The sequence below is a fragment of the Fusarium fujikuroi genome, chromosome FFUJ_chr02 (assembly GCF_900079805.1).
Source record: "Fusarium fujikuroi IMI 58289 draft genome, chromosome FFUJ_chr02".
Taxonomy (NCBI): domain Eukaryota; kingdom Fungi; phylum Ascomycota; class Sordariomycetes; order Hypocreales; family Nectriaceae; genus Fusarium; species Fusarium fujikuroi.
Window position 1 is genome coordinate 540505 of NC_036623.1, and position 20506 is coordinate 561010.

Here is a 20506-nt window from a genome sequence, read left to right on the forward strand (position 1 = left end):
CGTGTTTGCACTTTATCCCGCGACCCCCGTCGCTGGTTACGGCTCGCCGCATGGTACAACGGGAGTTGGACAAACAGACCACCCTTTGGGGTTTGCGGAGCCGGACGAGGTGTAACGGGCCCGGCAATTCTCATATATACAACCAGCCATCCATCCCATTCCAAAAACCTGAATGAAAATACCAAAACTGTACTGTTGAACGATCCATCCCCCCTTTAATCTCTCTCCACCAAAAACACCAAACGAACCTCCTCAGAAATGTGCACATACTCCTTCCAACGCATGGTATGCTGCTGCGCCAAAGGCCCCGAGTGCCCGCAAATGACCCGCGGCCGCGCCATCATCGGCGGCGAGGCCTTCCACTACATCGACATGTTCTACGCGGTGGACGACCTGGGCTCGGCGTGCGACTACCAGCGACGGCTGTTTGGGCGGAACGCGGGCCCCACGATGCACTGTCCGAGATATGCGTTCGACGACAAGAGGATCATCAAGGGGAGCTTCAGGAAGAGCGAGCTGGCGTGCGTCAAGTGTGCTGAGACGTGTGCGCCCCCGAGCTGTAGTTGGCAGGCTCCTAGGGCGGAGGTGAAGGAGGAGGGGAAATAGGTGACGGCCCCACACGGAGGAGGGCCGGCGACGGAACATACGGAGAGCACGGAGGAGGGCACGGAGGATGGATTAGGGGTGAGATTTGTTGGGGGAGGATGATATTAACGCTATTGAAAACTATTTAATGTCCGTTTACACCGTTTGACTTTCCGTTTGTTACCATACTGCCATGAGCCCCAGAACCAGGCGCACCTTGGCGTGCAACAGGAGTCTTGTTCTTGTCGATAATTCCATTGGCACTGCTACTCTTTCCAGAAGCCATACCGTTATGTGTACCGTTGAAGGACATATTGGCAATTCCATCGTATCCCTTGATGCCAGTTGACTTCTCCAATCTCTCCGCAATCTCAGGGTCAACCTCTCGGAAGATAGCAATCTGTCGCTTCAAAGGCTCTTCCTGCTTGCACAGCTTCATCTTGCCTGTGACATTGTTGATGAAACGCTCACGAGCTGGCTCATCAAATACATTTCTCCAAAGTGCGCGAGGGGCGTTAAAGTCCTCTGGTCGGATTTCGGTGAGGAACGTAATAGCTTCCCCAGTGAAATGGCCATGGGTCTTGTCTAGATCCACAGCGCGGGACTTGAACTTGATAGGATCAATGGAGGAGAGATAGTTCGGTCGTGCGCCCTGGTTATAGAATGCCATTTGGCCGTCGCGCTGGAAGTTGCCGAATTGATAACCTGTTCTAGTCGCGTTGACGGGAAGTTGCTGGTAGTTTACACCGAGACGATGGCGATGGGTGTCTGGGTAAGAGAACAGCCGGGATTGGAGAACGGGATCAGCCGATGGCTCGACTCCAGGAGGAAGATGAGAAGGATTGAAAGCGATCTGCTCAACTTCGGCAAAGTAGTTGATTGCGTTCTCATTCAGAGTAAACTCTCCAACCTTTCGGAGTGGGAATTGCTTCTGAGGCCAGACGTGCGTCAGGTCAAAGACGTTGATCTTTTGCTTCTCCCACAGTTCCTCGGCTTCCTTGGGGGTCATGGTCTGAACTTCAAGAGTCCATTTAGGATAATCTCCGTTCTGAATTGCTTCATAGAGATCCTTTTGGGAGAAATCGGGGGAGTAGTCGGCTGAGTCCTCCTGGGTGACGAAGTCGATGCCCTGCATGGACTTGAGGTGAATCTGACAGTAGACCCATTCGCCAGCCTTGTTAACAAGCTTGAAAGTATGGCCAGCGTAGCCGTTCATCTTTCGGTACCCCTTTGGAATCCCCCTATCGCCCATGAGGATCATGACTTGGTGGATTGACTCGGGGTTCTGGGAGAGGTAGTCCCAGAACATGAATGAGTCGTCGGCGTGGGTGAGATGAGTGCCTTACTCATTAGCCCATGATCATAAACAACAATTAAATCATATGAAAACTTACTTGGGTCTCGCTTTTGAGTATGGATAAAGTGAGGAAACTTGGCGGGATCTCTCAGGAAAAAAACAGGCGTGTTGTTGAAGACCATATCCCAGTTCTGCACAAATCAGCATCTCACCACAGCATTTCACTTAGATCACTTACACCCTCATCAGTCCTCATCTTGACCGAAAACCCCCTAGGATCTCTCGCCATATCATGCGATCCCGACTCACCACCCACCGTCGAAAACCTCATACTAACCGAACATTTCTTCCCCTTCTCAGACAGGATATCCGCCAGACACAGATCATCTAACGGGTCCGTACACTCAAAGTAACCATGCGCACCACTTCCCTTTGCGTGAACAACACGCTCGGGAATACGCTCGCGGTCAAAGTGTGAGAGGAGATCGATCAGGTGGAAGTCCTGTAGGAGAAGAGGGCCATTTTCACCGGCTCGTTGGGTCTCATAGGGGTGTGCGATGGGGACGCCGTTGGAGGTGGTGTAGAGTGTTTCTTTGGAAGTGGCTTGACGGTCTGATTCGTAGGATTGGAATTGATTTGCTACGTGGGCTGCGAAGGAGGTGTCTGTTGCTGAAGGCGCCATTTTTACTGATTATCGTGAAATTTTAAAGGATCTTAGACTCAAAACTTCATTGTGGTATTTCACGATGGGGGTCACTCTTATATACAAGCCACGTTTTCCCCGGATAGTTCATCCCGTCATGCATCCAGCCTCCCATCGAGATCTGGTGTCAATTCATTGGTGAGGTTTGTCTATGACGCGGTGAACAAGGCTTGAAGGTCTAGGGATCGAAAAGTGTCGATTACCATTCAAATCACGATGATTGGCTTATCGGGATATTCATGATGCCCTGCTTTGAGATATGACATCACGACAGCCACGTCCACCATCGGCGATTTATACTGACATCTCGGGATGTGGACGGTAATAAGTGAGAGTTTATAGGAGATAGGGAATAACGTGGGAAAACTGGGTGAAGGACTTATTAAAGGTGTTTTATGGATATTTTATTTGTCAAGCATTTGCCAAGATAGATCTGAGATCTTAGGCTGGTGGGTGGGTTGCATTTTGAGATCGTGATGGCATCAACATACCCTATACCATTTCTCGAGACTTCACATGTTACCTTAAATCACGATGTTAAGTGAATATATTAGAAACAATTGCATTTTGCATTATTATTTTGACCTCCCTCATGTTATTCCGTCCGTAAACAACCATCTGTCTGTTAGTTGACTTACCTTTGACTTACCTGAATCCCCAAATCAACAGCCAGCTTTGAAGACTATCACCAAGCTCGCTCTATATGTGAGCAATCAAAGAGACTTGAGTAGAAGCTCGTCATCAAGATGAGAAACATACTCACCCCTCTCAAAACACTTCAACTGCTCCTCCCACTGCGGAACACGATGTCCCAGCCCAAGAACATCCGTCATCAACCCTTTCCAAACATCCCTATCACCCCTCCCGTTAATAATAATAATCTTCTCAATACACCTCTTAAAACCCTCCGCATCACCCTGAGCAATAACAACAATCCTCGCCAGAATCTCAGTCCAATTCCTCAAAAGCTCATGATCAAACGTCATCTGCGAGTATCGAAACTCCACGGTCGTAGGAGACCCTTCAAGGTTCTCTGCACCACTTACCTTGTGATTTCGTAAAGACAAGGCGAAGCCGCAGCGGTTCATATATGCCTTTTTGAGACGCAGACTTAGATCTGCGAGGATCGTGCTGCCCCATACGCCGTAGAGCATCTTGTAGATGTGCTTGGGATACCAGTTGTTCCACTTACCTGGTTTCATGATACTCATGCAAGGAACATGCTGGTTGAGTGCGGTGGGATCTTCGAGGGGCTTGTGAAGATCCATGTCCATTGCTAAAGATGAGTTTTCGCAGATTGGCAGGGAAAAAGCACTCTTCCATCGTGGAGGCGCGACGAGACGGAGGAGAAGAGTGGTCTCGAGAAGGATTACCAGGGTGGTGATCTTTTGGGCAAGGAGAATGGTCATACCTGTTTCAACACCAACGTGGACATGCATACCGCATGAATCATCAACAGAGATGTCAAGACCCAGCTGCCGAAGGTTTGTCAGAGCAGTCTTCATAGTAGCAAGTCCATCGTCCAACTCACCAGCATGAAAAACAGGCGTCGTTATCTCCACACCATCCCAACTTCGTTGATGACTCAACGGATGAGCGAACTCCAGAAACTCACCCTTGAAAATAAAACAACGCTCCGAGACATCCTCTTCATAAGAAAGTGTCTCTGGGAACTGCAGCACACAGTCGCCGCTGAATTGGTTCTCCTTGGGGACTGTAGCGCAGATAGTGCATCTGTCGTCTGGAGGATGACAGCACTGTACTGCAATGGGGAGGGATGTCCGCCTTGCGAGGAGGTCTGCCATGTTGAAGCGGGATGCTGCGGAGGGAGAGATGAAGCGCCACATGCGGCGGGAGTCGGGGAGGGGGGTCATGAGTTCCAGCTCGACTCCGAAGGTGATGTTTTGAAAGGAAGGCATGTTTGCTATCAGGTATTTGGAGGAGATACCTGAATGGCGCCGTGATGATGAGGATGGTAATGAACGAGAGATGCATTTTGGGCTTCAGATATATATTTATGAGAGAAGCTGCTTCTTTGACACTGGGGTATTCTGTGATTGTGGCCTTGTGTACAATAATTCTTCTATGAACGATCACTGAGTTCACTTACAGGTTGTGCTGGTATGTGAGGCTCACTGTTCAGACTAAAATGAGAGCCTCAAGCCAGACAAAGGATTGTCCCTACGGATATGTTCCATCGGTAGGATACTATATTCTAAAGAAGAACAAGGCAGTCATAGTCCCAATTGTGCTGAACAGAGGGGACACAATGGCTTTGATACGAGTATCTACTGGGCCAGAAATCATGCAGATTGTCTTTCACAATGCGAGCTTATCAACAACTTCACCAACTGTCTTCAAAATATTCATTTTACTAAATGAATAATCTAGTATAAGAAATAATCTATAAAAAGAATAATTAAGGATAAACGTACTTTGTATCCTTCAATGTACTGATAATTATTAGGTAGACGCAACGTTGGCTGTGACAGCAACTCTCGCTTCCCTGCTAACTAATCCTCTGTCACATTTGGGATATGATCTTATCAGGTAACGTCATGATATCAGTATTATGCAGAAGAGAGGCACATTCAAGAGAACATCGCTCTATCCAATAAATACGAGGCTTATTTCCCCGATAACGACGACGTCAGAACTACAAACCCCTGGATCATATTTCAATAAGAATTGGTGGTAGTGAAATTATTGGTTAGACTTGATCTTCCCTCGAGAAGGACTCTCTATACCCAGCTGAGAACTAAATCCTCAAAATTTCTATACCATCAACATCTCAATTTACACGCCCAACACTTTTCTACCAGTTCGTCGCCCCCTCAATCGCTCACATCATGGGTGGAGGTCCAATCAGCCCATCATCAAAGGCCATCCCCAACGCCCCTCTCACGCTTCGCCGCGCGACCATAGATGACTTGGATGACATAACCTGGGTAGCCGTAAACGGATCACCAGATGATCCAGGAACTGACTACAGATTTCCGTACCGTGATAAGTACCCAGAAGACTTTTGGAAGTGGACGAGAATAGAGCATGAGGAATTATTCCAACGACCTGATAAACTAGTCATCCTGGTAGTTACAGCACCCGTGCTTGATGATGGAGAAGTCACCCATCAGCCTATTTCTTACGGCGTATGGGACTTGAAAGTCACAAGCGACTTTATACCAGGAGGTTCGTATCATCCTTCATTTCAAACTCTCTAACAATTACAGATCATGGCATCAACGAACGTCGCGACGTAAACAAAAAACACATGGAAGCCTATGCCAAAGTCCTTCCAGCCGGTCTAAAGAAGTACTTTAAGAGATTCGGTTCAGAGCAAATTCCCTTATGGGAGGTTGTTACGCATCCTGACTTTCGCAGGAGGGGAGCAGCTAGTATGATATGTGAATGGGGACAGAAAGAAGCAGATAAGGATGGCAAGAGTTTAAGCTTGTTGGCCACGCCTATGGGGAAAGGGTTGTATTTGAAGTTGGGATATCATGTTCTTGGGAGTGTTGTTGTGCAGGTTGAGGGAGAGGAAGAGAGGGTTGTTTTTGATGCTATGGTCAAGCACAATAAGTTAATTGAGGGGATAGTGGTCAGGGCGATGGCTTGACATGATATGTTAGTATGAATTCCGTATCGGGAATACACAGCATCTGTGAAATCATTCGAACGACCCTTCAGCTGCACCCAGTCCTCGGAGTCACAGGTCCAAGACTCTGAATCAGGGATCCAAAGCAAGCCTGTCAACAAGCCTATTGGGTTTAGCAAAAGTTGTCCTAAGTCTGCAAAAGTGATCTTATTACTTGAGGCCAAAGGCTAAAGTGTTTGGCCATTGGATCAGCCTTTGCTACGCGCATTCTGCAATCTGTACAGATCCTCTCGGTCAAACAAAGGTGCATTCTTACCCAACACACCGGCTCAATGCAACGTCGAACAAGATTAGCAAGAAAGTGACTTCCAATCACTGAATTCAATGTATGTGCTTCACATTACTGGAGCTCTTCCCCGGATCTGCATTGTGATCAACACCAGGAGCATCAGATCATGCACAATGGTGATACTCCTAGAGACAAATAAACTCACGACGAGTCATTCTCGAATAGAATCGCAAGAATCTGCTTATATTCACATGCTGGCATGTCAGCTTTAACTACTTCCTACAGAGATCATCAACTCTGCATATCGTCTTAACAGAGGGACCGAGCACGATGATCTTCGTCTTGTCCTCGCTAGTAAACAATAGTGCCAGCACCGGTTCCTGGGAAGCGGACAACCGTTCCGATCGTGAGCTAATAAATGGAATGAAGCTGAAACGAGGAGCGGAATGTAGATCTTTTAGGAGAAGGCGGACGACGCCAGGGGACAAGCCACGGATAACGGTAGACTAATAGGATGGGAGCATTCCCGGTAGACACTGTTTCCGGGGTCGGGGTCTTCAGGTGAGTGGTTTTGTAAAGTTCCCCTGAACAATGAGTTTGTAGTGGAAGCATTATCATCGATTATTGTACTTTCACCAAGGTAATTGAACAATAAGAGAAGCGTCTTCGAGAATTAATCTGCACGTAACACCCGAGGCTTTGGCTCTTTGCTTTTTCCTCCTCCACGTGAAAATTCTTCATGCACTTCATTTGACACGAGGCTGCACATCAATTTAGATGCTAAAATTGCGTGCAAGGTATCTTCAAGCCTGGTTGTGTAAGAATCCTTGTAATGACCCTCGCAAAGGTCCCAGTGTGCCAAGGGCTGAAGATATCGCGGGGAAGTGGTATGGGGTTGAAGTGGCTGAATCAAGTGCTCTGTATAGCTTCCTGTTTGGCGGTAGTGATCGGCAGAGGATTCTTAGCTTGGCTGAGGTCTGAGGTTCGACTTTGACATATGTTATCAGATTTAGAGAGATATATATAGAGAGTGGTTCAGGTCCTAGAGTGGTAAGCGAGATATCCTTTGTTACGCCCACTTACAGATTTGATACTAACCAACTCTCCATTCACATCATCACCAATAACAAAGTTCAGTAAAGTTCTTCCAGAAATCTCAGCCAGATCATCAGGGATAAAACTCTCTCACCACTGTGACCACTCCATCATCACCCATTAATCCTCACTACCAATAACTAAGCAAGCCTCACACGGCATATTCCCCACTAGCCCCAGAATCCATCATGATCTACAACAGTCCACTTAGCGCAAACCTTGTCTCTCTCCCAATCCCATGGATGGGAGATGGGATCAGCCCTGTCGAGTAACGAATTCGCACCAAGATCGGCACGGGACCTGACTCGCCCTTTTCGATTCCGATTCGTGAGAGTTTGCGATGAGGCCTACCCGTGCTCAGACCGTTTTTGTTCCCATTTATATTACGTAGCGGTCAAAAAAGCTTGTAACCGTCTAATAATAAGACTAGAGGATCCTAAGACATGGGAAACTTGGATGATGCATGTTGAAAAGTCTTGTTTGTCTTCTTTTCTTTCTATATATCCTCATGTCCTCCTCTCAGAATTAAACGGCCTACCATTCATCCCCTTGGAGAATAACCCACAGCCATGGCCGGCAATGGCTTCGGATCAGGCCTTGAAGGCATATCCCAGACCACAATAACCGTCGTTCTCGTCTTCCTCGCCATATCGCTCTACAACGTCATTGAGCTCAACTTCATCATCTTCGGAACCTTCAAGCGTCACTCCGGTCTGTATTTCTGGTCGTTCCTCGTCTCAACATGGGGAATTGCGGTGTACTGCTGTGGTTTCTTCATCAAGTACTACGCTTCTTCAGCGCTGGGCTATCTAGCTTCGACGTTCATCTCAGTAGGATGGGTAGCCATGGTTTCGGGCCAGTCGCTCGTGCTATGGTCAAGACTACATCTTGTTCTGAGGAACAGATTCAGGCTAAAGGCTGTGCTGTACATGATTATTGTTAACGGCGTTCTCATGCATGGGACTGTTATTCCCATGATCTACGGTTCATTTTCACCGAATACAGATATGTGGAAGCAGCCATACTCCATCATGGAGAAGATCCAAGTCACCGTCTTCTTCATACAAGAGATCATCATCTCATGCTTCTACATCTACGAAACAGTCAAGATGATGCGTCTGGAATGCACAATGGGCAACAAGCGTGGAAGTCGTCGTCTAATGAACCATCTCGTCTACGTCAACATCCTCATCATTCTTCTCGACATCACCATCCTTGGCCTTGAGTACGCCAATCAGTACCAGTACCAAACATCCTACAAAGCTTTTGTCTACAGCACAAAACTCAAGCTCGAGTTCACTATTCTCAACCGTCTCGTCGAGATGACTACGGGTAACAAGGATGCTAGCTCGGGGCCACGGAGTCACACGGCTGGTACGACTACAGGAAACAAGACGAACATCGCGCTTGATACATTCATCAGCAATAATGTTGACAAGCCACCTGGTGATATATCGTATAGAGCTTATGTCATGGGCGGTGATGAGCGACAGACTCCTCGTCAAACACCCCGTGATGACGAAGTTGTCATGACTACAGAGGTTATCGTTCAACGGGAAGAGAGAGGAGAAGACGACGGTATGAGCATGGGCGGAAAGTCATCCGCTGAATCTACGATTGGGACGTCAAAGGGGCATCATTACGAAAGTGAGGGATTATCGAAATCTTCATCAGAAATACATCTAGCGTCACGAGGCTTTTAATCAGGACAGGGCATCACGACTATTCAGCACAGTATTTTCTTCACATACGCATTATTATATATACCCGGTGTTATTACGAAACCACAACACTACATTACATATTATCTACAACAAAAATACATACATATTCAACAGCATAATGTTCCGTGACTGTTTTTACTCTTGAAGGAATGAGTAATGGCGGCAACGTTCATTCCAAGCCACTTACCCGCTGCCGGGATTCGGCGTTGGAAGTTTGTGTCAGCCAAACTCTGATCGATTAACTTTGTACTAACTCACGGCATTTTTTTCCGTGGAGGGTTGCGAACATGGGAATCTGAAGTTTGGCGGTGTCATGACTCTTTGAATGCGACGCTGTAGCCTTGGCTAGTCGGGGAATTTTGTAGAGGTCAAAGCATGTGTTTACTTTATCTTAGAAGGCGGCCAACTTTATTATTACTGCTATGATTAGGATCAGGCATAAAGTGCCCTTTGTCTATTTGGTGGGTTATGTACTTGTTGTAATCTGCTGAGGCATTCAATGGGTCCTCAGTGATGATGGGCCGACTGTCGGGAATTGATTCACGATGGTGACATAAACTGGGCAGAGCTTCATTTCTGCAGGCCGCATCGACAGGTCCTACGAGCTACTGAGTTTCAACAACAAAGATGCCAGAGATTTAGAGATGCTTCGACAGGACTTCACTTGCAGAGCTCAGTGGGCCATATACGTATAACATCACAGAACTGGAATTGCCTCTTCTTGCCCTTTTAGAATACCTTTCCTTATGTAATTGCCTGGCAAGCCGAAAAGCCGGTATCACGGTGATATCTATTAAGATTAATAGACGCCTATCGGTTGGGTACGCAAGAAGCACAAACGAGGCGCCGAACATTTGCATGGTACCAAGCATAACAATATGTCTACTTCCAAGAGGGACTGGTCAGACTGAAGGGCCTGCGAGAGCCACTGGTTATTCTGGGCACAGCCCACGGTTCAATAACGGCAGTCAACCACGGACGATCACGCTGGTTCGTCATCGGGATTCTTCCAAGAATAGCGATATAATACCGAGTGTTGACAGTTCAAAGGGAATTGCCATTAAGCGAATTCTAGCAACCAAATTGAATGAATTCACAGTCGTTGATACCCCACGGAAACCTTATAGCTATAATATACAGCCACGTCCATATCAATAGCGCCAAAATAGGGCTACGCTGAAGCAATCCGGTCGCTCTTCGTAACCAGATACTACTGGAACATACCCTTCGCTGCACCGATAGCCCTTTCGCGTACTTCAGGCTTCAAGTTATCCATGACTGACGATCTCGGCACGTAATCGGTCTGGAAGACCTCTGTAAAGGCCCGTCAGTAACTTATTGACTGATTCGAAAAGCTTTGAACGACTTACCACCCGTGATGCCATTGCTGTCGTGCTGCATGTGAAGAATGCGGTCGGAGTCGGACCACGCGGTCAAATGGATGCGGAAGACCTACAAGGAAACGTTAGAACAGGTGCTTGAGCGAGGATGACGGTAGTAACTTACACTGAAATTGGGTCTACCTGGCTCTGGGTAACGGATTCCAGCCACATCCAAGCTTTTCTCGGCATGTTCCTTGCCTTTGAAAATAGTAGAGAGATCCTTGGCAGTCACACCAGACTGCGCAACAACTTTGCCGAGGACGCTGATATCGATATTAGTGGCTGCCATGATCTCCTCACCAACCAGGCGGCGGAACCAAGCAGCAACCTTTCATAATGTTAATTCCGGCCAATTTCGATAGACTGGAGATTTGTACTGACCTCCTGAACGATCTTATCGTCAGGGGAACCATCCGTCTTGAACTCGGAATCAGACTGTTTGATGAGGCTATCACTTTTAGAAATTCCGTTGCCATGTACCTGAACGAGAGGACTCTGCGAAAAGAGAGCCAGGATCTTTTCATAAGTCCTCTCAGGGATTGGAATACCGGCGATAGACTTAGTCATACCAGCGATCATGATTTGAACATTTTCATCAAGTTTGCCAACGGTCTGCTCGTTCAGTTGTCCGAAGACAGGGCCGACATCGACAATCACGGCATCAGAGTTTCCCTTTATGAATATTGGCATAATTCAAGACATGAGGAATAGTTAACAAGGACTTCGTACCTTCAGGTGCTCGTCGACCTGACTTGCGAGTGTCTTGATGGTTCCATCAGGGCCAGCAAAGGCTTGCTTGGCAAGTGAGGTGGATTCAATAGCCATTGTAGGAATATTTGGGTATGAACGATATATTAAGATCTTTGGTAGGAGAAATGGAGGATCACTGTTTGCTTCAATGAGAACTTGATGGTTTAATTATTGGTAAAAGTAAGTGCACAGCAGCCGGTTTTATAGAAAATGTAAGGTGAGTTTGCGGAGCCAGAATGGTTTGGAAACATTCTGGAGCAGAACGGTGAGATACAAAGAATATCGGACGAAGAATATACTGCTTAACCAAAACATCTACACGGTTCAGATCGCCCATTCCAGACCCCCGTCGCTTCACCCGATCTTGCGTCTCGGCTAAGGTGTCCAGGGCTGAATCCGATTGGCCCCTAAACGTCTAAGTCGATAGCGCACAGGGGCAAATCAGCCTTTCAACGCCTCTATGTCAATTCAGCCAGCCTCAGGTTCCTACTATTAGAGAGAGAGTAGCCTGATGCGCCAGCCTCTGCACATCCCTTGCATATATCACACATGAAGTTCGAATTCAAAATTGGCTTGCTATAGAATGGAGAAGTCTAATGTTACCTGTGACTCTGGTAGAACCTGGCAGTCTAAAATATGAGATGTTGTGCAAGTTGCCTACAACAGTCTCATGCCGTTTAGTGCTCTATCAGAACGGACCGACTGCTCGTTCGATGTTGTAGATACTTCGAAGATCCAAGTACAGTTGACCGTGATTGGCTTGTATAGTGCATAGCAAAACTGCCTCTGTTGGAATCTAATAAATCATGTAGCGGTTTAACATGCCAGCCAGTCACATTTAGCAAGACGCAAAAAGACGTATCGACTTGTCACAACGCCCCGTAGTCTAGAACAGCCATCATATCAAACAGGCTTGACTTAAGTTACGTAGGTACTGGAGCTCAGCCAGCCAGGGGCACTAAAAGATCCAGAATCAACGTCAATGAGTCTGACCTAGGCCCAGATAAGTGTAGGCTTGGCATATATATTGGATTGAGATTCAGCTGCGAGCTTCTCGAGCCGTTCTGACCGCTCATATGGCATCATCTGGGTTCAATCCGTGCTGGACAAGCCATATATCCAGCCAGCCACTCTATTGCCATGGATATGCATGGTTACGAGCTGGCCATACGAAAACATCAAGGCTCGATCCCAACTGGATAAAGCTTGAATACAGCCAGCCACTGCACAAATAAGACTCAGATTAGACATGAGCCGGTCATGTATCATACATCTAGACCAGTGCTTTGCAGGTTTATGGTTCGATTTCAGCAAGCCATGTCTGCTATGTGAGGATACTCGAAGCCTCCCCAACACGGCCATTGTCAAACATTGACCAAGGACAAGTCTAGACCATCGATCAGCATCTATGATGAGACATCATGGAGTCTTGAACGAACATGAGAACGCTTGCAGAAGCCACGCATGGTTGACTTGTTGCGAAAACACTGTATATGCCAGGAGTAGAGTGAGCTACTGAAAACTACATATAAATATATCACTATCCTCTCCCTTTGACCAGGCTTTTCTATATTCTTATTCAAGGTTGAGTCAATCGGCAAAAGTAACCTTGACTTTTCTACTCTACCAAACCATTCTTGTTCTGTTATCAAGAACTCTTCAAGCAATCATCATGGTCAACGCACTTTTGGCAGCTGCCTTCCCCACCAAGGATGGCAAAGTCTTGCAGGCAGGCGATCTTGTGAAGAACTTCGACTTCAGTAAGGTATGTCTTTCTGCTCATAACATCCTTGATGCTTAGGTTGCCTTTATTTACAGCTCTTCACAGATGAACGTGAAAGAAGACACCAAGCAGGACTTTCTCAACTGCGCCCTTGCTCCCTCGTTCAAAAAGCTTTCATCTGCTGAAATCCAAGCACTCGATGATGAGATGAAGATTATGATCACCGGCCTTACTAAGCAGCTCGGGAAGCTGTCTCCTAACGACCGCACCTGGGATGCCATTGTATCTCTTTGCGCCCAGAGTCCTTTCCTCGCACCCTTGGATGACGGGATCGCAAGGACTGACAGTCTCGTCAAGAACTCGTCTAGCGCTTTCAAGACCGACGGCTCTCCTGACTCGGGCATTGTGAAAGAGGTATTCCGCGCAGCCTGATGGTCGGTAACATGTGTGAAGCTAACACAGAATGAATAGGTCACTGCTTGGTTTAAGAAACTAATCCAAGACGAGGATGTCCTTAACAGCACAAAGATTGATATTAATGTTCTCGGTCGAATCGTTGCTCAGTCTGGTGCAACCGTCGATTCTTTTGAGTCTTTCTTCCATAAGACTGAGGAGCATACAAAGACTGTCATTGATATTGGAGTTCTACGATATCCCGATATCGATAACCCATACTTCAAGGTACTAGATGATACCATGTTCAATTTTCGAACTCTGCTGATATAGCCTTCCAGATCTACCGAATCAAGTTGACCGCCTGGTCCAAATCTACCCGTACACTCGCCTGGCAGGAGGATCGTAACGGCATTCAGGGAGGTAAGTTCAACTTACGAAAGGGAGCTTCGGGGGTCGTGCTAACATCATTACTTCAGAGTTCAATGTGAGGAAGTACAAGCCTCGATCTAGCGTGATTAACAACCTCACGGACGCGGCTAAGGCTGGAGCTACAAAGCAAGCAGCAGACATTCTCGGAGATTTGTAGGATGTGACAGGCTTGCCGGGCCTCATAACAGCGTGTCTACACCAATTTAAGGAATGGCATAGCAGCAAAAGCTATAGCATTATATAGACACCAGACTTAAATTCACTTCTATGAGTACGTAACATTTAAAGCCTGGCTATTATTTAATTGCTTGTTAAATAGAGATATCTTTGATATTGTCTTTAATTAACTACTATGTAATACTTATTAGCTACTATAGATCTCTATAGGCCTTAAGAATAACTATAGTAATTATAAGACTTTAGTATAGAGACTTAGGTATATATACAATAGTCCCTAAGCAGCTAAATACAATTAGTTTTAGAATATATTACCTAATTGAGATAATAGAACTATAATAAAGCGACGCTGAGTCGTATTGTTTGAAAGCCTTCTTGTCGTCAAGCCCTGCCACTCCTAGCCCCTAGCCAATATCGCGATACGCATTCTCAAATGTCATCACGTCCACTACTAGCACCCAATCCCGCAGAAGACTACTCTAAACTTAGGAAAAGATTATGTAAAGTAATAAGAGATAACCTAAGCCTTAAGAATTTACTTGTCTTTACAGAACACTTCCCTAAACTTATAATGATATTTGAAGAAGCCTAACAAGTATCAATTGAATATGTTAAAGTACTTATACACATGCTTCAGAGTGAACGTGGTGAGTTTCTTGTGATGCTTGGGCTTGAAGCCCTATAATCCATTTCCTCCAGTTGCATAGCCATAGCCTCAGTTGCAAATCCTTTTGCCGAGATATCCATATGCTCCTCCCGACCCTGACATGATCATACTCATGATATCACATAGAATATTGCCAGTATATTCTTCCGTAGTTTTGAAAGTCGAGATAATTGTACAGAAGCGTTTACTGTTCTACTGGAGAGTGAAATAAAATTTAAAAACTTATGATATGAAATTTCTAGTTTTACTGCTAGCTGACACTTCACATCTGCTGAGCACTAATGAATGGAATAAACAGACTTAGGAGTATGTATACGATTTGGTCAAGTCTCCCTAACAAGTGACTATCTCCCTGAGAGTGACTCCAAGCTAAGTATTCATGGGTGGTCTTGTGCACCGTGCTAGCATCCTTTGTCTGTTATTTCGACTAACTCTGAGCTATTCCTTCCACTTCAACGTACGGAGTGCCTTGTGCATCGTGCATCATTCATCAAGCATGTACTATCCGCCGCCTCTCCCGTGTCTGCACTCAACTGGAGTGACTATAATCCTTCCGCTTCAAAGTTCGAAGGACCTTGGTCATTGTTTCCCGAGCATGCTTCAGAGTGAATTTGGCGAGCTTCTTGTGGTGCTTGGGCTTAAAGCCCTCTGGGAGATCCTCCATGTGCTCCTGCTCCATAGCCTCAGCCGAGAACCCTTCTGCTGAGATCTTCATGTACTCATCTCGGTCCTTTGGTTCCATCCCGAGCCAGACAAAGCAACCGCCATACTTCAGGAGAATGGTATTCAAGATGAGGCGGCTTGTACGGCTGTTCCCATCAAGGAAGGGGTGAATGTTGACAAACTTATGACAGTATTTGGCTGCTAGAGCCACAGGGTCAATCTCTCCGCTCTCCTCTGCTGCTAAGATATCAGCCTTGAGAGAGTCAGTCAAGTCGCGTACCGCCTTTGGGATCTTGGCTTGATGAGGGAAGGAGTGGAAGCCTCGCTGGACAGGGTAATCTCGGTAAATGCCCCCGTACTGGCTTGAGGGAATATTATCCGGACTGTCGATTTTGTACGTCAAGAGGCGATGGGTTTCCAGGATGATCTCTTCGGATAGATCCTTCCCCTTGATGGCGACTTCGTTCATCATGTAGTACGCCGCCTTTGCATGCTGAATGATCTCCCGGCGGCTTCGGAGCACGTCTTCATGTCCACTAGACTTGTTCTTGCTCACAAGGTCCATTCGGAGTGCTTGGTAGATTGGGTCTCGATCGCTAATCTCTGCATCGTCCACAGAGTGTCCTTCGAAAATGCGTTGACAAAGCTTGACTGTGATATCCAGGCCACTGCCGACCATCTCGAGCATGTTTGAGCCGTAGACCATCTGCGACAGTTTCTTGTTGAAGTCTTCGGCAATCTTGGAGTCATTCTTTGACTTCTGCTTCTTGAGAGCATCTGCGATGTCGTCGAGGTAGTTCTTCAACTCGATGCTGCCTTCGTCGGAGTGACTCTCGTCTTCAGCATCGTCATCGCAACTGCCATAGTCTTCGTAATGGTCCTCGTCGTCATCGTCGTCTTCGGCATCGTCCGCATAATGGGCCTCATCTTGGGTAAGCAGCAATGTAGATTCCTTGCTCGGTGCTGAACGAATACGGATAGAACCGTCGCCACGGAGACTCGATGAGAGCATCAGATGGATGGAATGTCCAAGGTTAGAGTCAGTCTGATAGGCTCGGGATGATGGGATCTCAAGGCCTTCAAAGGCTTCAGCAAGGGTTCGTCGCTCGAGTTTAGGTGCCATGGTCGCGTTGTGCACGGTGCTGGGTTGTTTGTCCAAGTGAGCGATGTTGCTGTCCTGTTCTTGATAGGGTAACTCTCGAAGAGATAGAAGGGCTGAGCGTATGATCAAGACAAGAAAGGGTTGAGTGATGATCCAGGCCTCGCGAGGTAATGTGAGGTCTGATGTTGTTTGAAGGAAGAAAGAGGAAGGGGGGGAAGAGGGAAAGAGCATCCTTTTATATCTATATTTGAGCGTCGATGAATCACTGTCAAAGTTTTGCAGAATTATTAAGTGTGAACAATCTGAAAGTTTATACCATAGGAAAGGGTAATGAATGGATGATTCACTGTCAAGAATAGAGATGATTCACTGTCAAAGTTTTATGTCATACCGAAGGTATGGAGTAAAGTATAACAGATGGATGTTCACGAGTACCTAAGAGTAATGTAGTGATGGCTTGTAGGTAAGTTCTGTATTATCGACAAAGGTGGCAGTTGTGGGAGACTATTGGCAAGAGAAGAAGTGATACACGCCAGCTACGGAGCACGTCTTGATATGCACTAGGCTTGCACTTCTCCATGAGTTCCATTTGAATAGCCTTATAATCTGGATCACGATCACTGATCTCAAGCTTGTCTGCGTCTATCCCCCCAGTAAAATTATCTCGGCAGAGCTAGCTTGTGATGTCGAGGCTGCTGCTGCCGACCGCCTCGATCATGTTTGAGCCGTAGACCATCTCGGATAGTTTCTCGTTAAAGACTTCTGCAATCTTGGAGTCATTTTCTGACGTCTTCTTAAGAGTACCTGCGACGTTGTCGAGATAGTTCTTCAACTCGATGTGGTCTTCGTCGGGGTGGCTCTCGTCTTTAGCATCGTCTTGGTAATGGGCATTATCTTGGGTAAGTTGTAATGATGATTCCTTGCCTAGCGCTGAACGAATGCGGATCAAACCGTTACCACGGAGGCTCGATGACAGCATCAGACGAATCGAGTGTCCGAGATTAGATGGCATGCTTGCCTTTGTGCTGTTAGGGTCTGATTATAGCTGAGAGATCTGGAGGGAGAAGAATAAGGTAACAGGGAAAGATTTGCCTTGACTTCACTTTCAAAGGTCCCCATGATAAGAAAGTGTAAGCCATTTAGAACTGAGAGATGTAAAGTTTATAGAGCAGGCAAGAGTAATATTTGGACAACTTATAACTAGGGTTTTATAGACTGTCTTTTAACATTAGCACCTATAAATTGCTAAAATGTTAGAAATGGTATAGGTAAGTTGAGGTAAACATCAGAAGAACTTTTTAGATCTTATCCTAAATTCATCAGAACATCATCAAAGCCTTAGGATAATGAGGTATTGCCTCATTGCCTCATCCTTAGGGAGTAGTATAAGTTTGGCTTTGGCTGAATAATACTGCATTTTGCACGGAACTTTAGTTCAGAAAAATAATCCCATGTAAATATTTTGTAGCCAGGTATACCCTACGTCAATCATAACTTTTAACTATCTCAAACATTTAAGCCATATCTATAGCCTTAATCTTATCCTTGGCCTTCTCATTCTCCATAGCCTGGTCCATGACCTGGTTGGGATCCTTGTCACCAACATCCAGAACCTCAAAGTGTCCAGTCTCAGTAGCATCGCCAGTTCGGTAACCACTGTGAGCACCAAACACATACCACACGTAGCCAGTGATGCAAGCAGCAACGATGAGGAATGCGAAGACAGTCCAGTTACCCATTGAGTACATGGGTCCTGTGCTGGATGGGAAGAGGAAAGGCGCTGTGATGCCGCCCGTGTTCGAGATGGCGATCATTCCTCCTGTTGCGAGCGCGGTAGCAGTTGAGCCTCGGACGGTGGCAGTTCGGTGCTACTGCATGTCAGTACATGTAATCGGTGATGAGAGGGAGTAAACTTACAGCAACGAAGGGAAGAACAGCAGCGTTCGTACAAGCAATAATGCAAACAGCGAAATATCTCGCTCCCCAATGCTTAACCACAGCAAGGAGCAAATAACCCGTCGCAACAAACGCCAAACCACCCATGACATGCTTCGAGCGCTCCTTGGTCTTGTCACTATGCAGGCAGTTGCCCACAATGATAAAGACAGCAAAGACATTAGGGGGGACAGTGAGGAGCTGAGCCTTGTAGCCCTTGAAGCCGAGCGATGAGACGATGGAGGGGGCGAAGTAACCGAAGGCGTTGAGAGAGTTGGCCATGAAGAAGTAGGCGACGGCGAAGAGCCAGAAGAAGGGGTCGGAGACGGTGTCCTTGGTGACTTTGCTGTCCCAGTGCTTGTCGTTCATGGAGGGGGCGTAGGGGCCGAGACGCTTGACGGCGAAGGCGCGTTCTTCGGGGGAGAGCCATGAGACGGTTTGGGGGTCTATGCCTGTCAGTATCATGAGATCGCATATCATAGCTTGGAGACTTACAGTCAGGGAGAAAGAACCACACCAAGACTCCGACGATGACAGCGGGAATACCCTCAAGCACAAAGAGCCTATCAATGTTAGATGGGTCATTGAAAGGGATTGCGACAGACTCACCATTGCCATCCGGCCAGACCAGCCTTTCCGTTGAGGAATGAGATACCCGTAGCAAGAATTCCGCCAAAAGCACCCGCAACAGCAACACTCGAAGCAAAAATAGCCATTCGCGTAGCTCTCTCCTCGGGCTTGTACCAAAAGCAAAGATACATCATGATACTAACCCTCATTAGCACATTCATTCACACCCAATCGCACTGTTTACGTACCCAGGGAAGAAACCAGCCTCAGCCAGTCCAAGCATGAATCTCACAGCCAACAATCCACCATACGTCGAGACCGCAGCAGTGCAGATGGTGACAATACCCCAAGACACCATAATTCGAGAAATCCATTTACTCGGCGAAAAGTACTTGAGGAGAATGTTACTGGGGAATTCCATGAGGACGTAGGGTACGAAGAATAGAGCGACGGCGATGTTGTATTTTTGGCCGGTGAGGTCGAGTTGTGAGACGATGTTGTGCTCTGGGGAGTCATTGTTGAGAGTTTTTGCGTTTCCGAGGTTGACACGATCGAGGTAGTCTTGAGTCTGTTAGTGATGAATGACTTGGTTGGGATATGGAAAACGTACTGAGGAGATATGTTATGCAGACCCAAGGCATGATTCGAAGATCTTGCTTCCTCACGATTCTCTTCTCCATCTCTTTGTCGTTGAGATCGACCGTCTCTAGAGCAGGGACGTCCAGAGACGGCTTTGGCGAGAGAAACTTGTCCCAGTTGAAGAACATGATGGGCAATAGTCAGCTAATTCTGAGGATCCAGTCTCAAGCGACAAAAGAGGGAGAGCAACGCTTGTATTTAAATACTAGTCTACCTTATCTACGGCCGGATGATCTCTTACCATGATAGTGAACAATAAATTAACTTTATTAACTCCCAGCGATAACGGTACTTGGCCGTATCTACCCCAGATTTTCGCTTATAGAACACAGCGTTGCTATTGTACGATGGAATAGGAAGGGAGCGACACTGCAGAGAACAACTCCACTGTAGATAGGGCACCGGCCGCCGGCGAAGAGGGCCCCGGCGGGTATCATGATGCCGGTTTGGGAAATACAGCCCGGGAATGGGGACGGGGAAAGGGTTTTTTTACGTATTTCGTTTCGTTTTCTTTATTCATTCGGTGACAGGCCGAATGGGCCAAGCTTCGAATATCGCGGGGAAGATTGTTCACGGGACTTATAGCCTGCATTTCCTTTGCAATTGGGTCATGAGACTGTTTTATAACTGACCTGCTTGGATATACTATTCTTGTGGTGTATACCTAGGTAGGTACAGAGGAGGTGAGATGGGATTTGGCGGAAATGCTGTTTTCTGATATCGATTCGGAGATGCCGAGCGGCCGATTTCGGGACGGGCGCCGGGCGATGGTGCGGGTTTTTTTA

The 20506-nt window shown here is 46.7% G+C and overlaps 10 protein-coding genes; 4 read left to right on the forward strand and 6 right to left on the reverse strand.

Moving 5' to 3' along the window:
* Positions 1 to 258: 258 nt before the first annotated feature.
* FFUJ_05129 (uncharacterized protein) lies at positions 259 to 606 on the forward strand (the record flags this gene model as incomplete). Its single annotated transcript, XM_023571502.1, has 1 exon — positions 259 to 606. One exon carries the CDS (start codon positions 259 to 261, stop codon positions 604 to 606), a length of 348 nt encoding a protein of 115 aa, XP_023425797.1.
* A 124-nt stretch (positions 607 to 730) lies between these two features.
* On the reverse strand, positions 731 to 2564 carry FFUJ_05128 (probable CTT1-catalase T, cytosolic; the record flags this gene model as incomplete). XM_023571503.1 has 3 exons in its annotated part: positions 731 to 1926; positions 1980 to 2073; positions 2121 to 2564. The coding sequence occupies 3 exons, from the start codon at positions 2562 to 2564 to the stop codon at positions 731 to 733; spliced, it is 1734 nt and encodes a 577-aa protein (XP_023425798.1).
* Positions 2565 to 3298: 734 nt separating this feature from the next.
* FFUJ_05127 (uncharacterized protein) lies at positions 3299 to 4504 on the reverse strand (the record flags this gene model as incomplete). Its single annotated transcript, XM_023571504.1, has 1 exon — positions 3299 to 4504. The coding sequence occupies one exon, from the start codon at positions 4502 to 4504 to the stop codon at positions 3299 to 3301; it is 1206 nt and encodes a 401-aa protein (XP_023425799.1).
* Positions 4505 to 5434: 930 nt separating this feature from the next.
* Positions 5435 to 6201, forward strand: FFUJ_05126 (uncharacterized protein; the record flags this gene model as incomplete). XM_023571505.1 has 2 exons in its annotated part: positions 5435 to 5774; positions 5864 to 6201. The coding sequence occupies 2 exons, from the start codon at positions 5435 to 5437 to the stop codon at positions 6199 to 6201; spliced, it is 678 nt and encodes a 225-aa protein (XP_023425800.1).
* A 1932-nt stretch (positions 6202 to 8133) lies between these two features.
* On the forward strand, positions 8134 to 9267 carry FFUJ_05125 (uncharacterized protein; the record flags this gene model as incomplete). Its single annotated transcript, XM_023571506.1, has 1 exon — positions 8134 to 9267. The coding sequence occupies one exon, from the start codon at positions 8134 to 8136 to the stop codon at positions 9265 to 9267; it is 1134 nt and encodes a 377-aa protein (XP_023425801.1).
* A 1231-nt stretch (positions 9268 to 10498) lies between these two features.
* On the reverse strand, positions 10499 to 11495 carry FFUJ_05124 (uncharacterized protein; the record flags this gene model as incomplete). XM_023571508.1 has 5 exons in its annotated part: positions 10499 to 10602; positions 10659 to 10740; positions 10795 to 10998; positions 11052 to 11342; positions 11400 to 11495. The coding sequence occupies 5 exons, from the start codon at positions 11493 to 11495 to the stop codon at positions 10499 to 10501; spliced, it is 777 nt and encodes a 258-aa protein (XP_023425802.1).
* A 1597-nt stretch (positions 11496 to 13092) lies between these two features.
* On the forward strand, positions 13093 to 14125 carry FFUJ_05123 (uncharacterized protein; the record flags this gene model as incomplete). XM_023571509.1 has 5 exons in its annotated part: positions 13093 to 13185; positions 13249 to 13557; positions 13615 to 13824; positions 13878 to 13959; positions 14016 to 14125. The coding sequence occupies 5 exons, from the start codon at positions 13093 to 13095 to the stop codon at positions 14123 to 14125; spliced, it is 804 nt and encodes a 267-aa protein (XP_023425803.1).
* A 1216-nt stretch (positions 14126 to 15341) lies between these two features.
* Positions 15342 to 16598, reverse strand: FFUJ_05122 (uncharacterized protein; the record flags this gene model as incomplete). Its single annotated transcript, XM_023571510.1, has 1 exon — positions 15342 to 16598. The coding sequence occupies one exon, from the start codon at positions 16596 to 16598 to the stop codon at positions 15342 to 15344; it is 1257 nt and encodes a 418-aa protein (XP_023425804.1).
* A 652-nt stretch (positions 16599 to 17250) lies between these two features.
* FFUJ_05121 (uncharacterized protein) lies at positions 17251 to 17589 on the reverse strand (the record flags this gene model as incomplete). Its single annotated transcript, XM_023571511.1, has 1 exon — positions 17251 to 17589. The coding sequence occupies one exon, from the start codon at positions 17587 to 17589 to the stop codon at positions 17251 to 17253; it is 339 nt and encodes a 112-aa protein (XP_023425805.1).
* A 502-nt stretch (positions 17590 to 18091) lies between these two features.
* Positions 18092 to 19849, reverse strand: FFUJ_05120 (related to putative tartrate transporter; the record flags this gene model as incomplete). XM_023571512.1 has 6 exons in its annotated part: positions 18092 to 18445; positions 18495 to 18958; positions 19008 to 19075; positions 19122 to 19280; positions 19331 to 19643; positions 19693 to 19849. 6 exons carry the CDS (start codon positions 19847 to 19849, stop codon positions 18092 to 18094), a joined length of 1515 nt encoding a protein of 504 aa, XP_023425806.1.
* Positions 19850 to 20506: the final 657 nt, after the last annotated feature.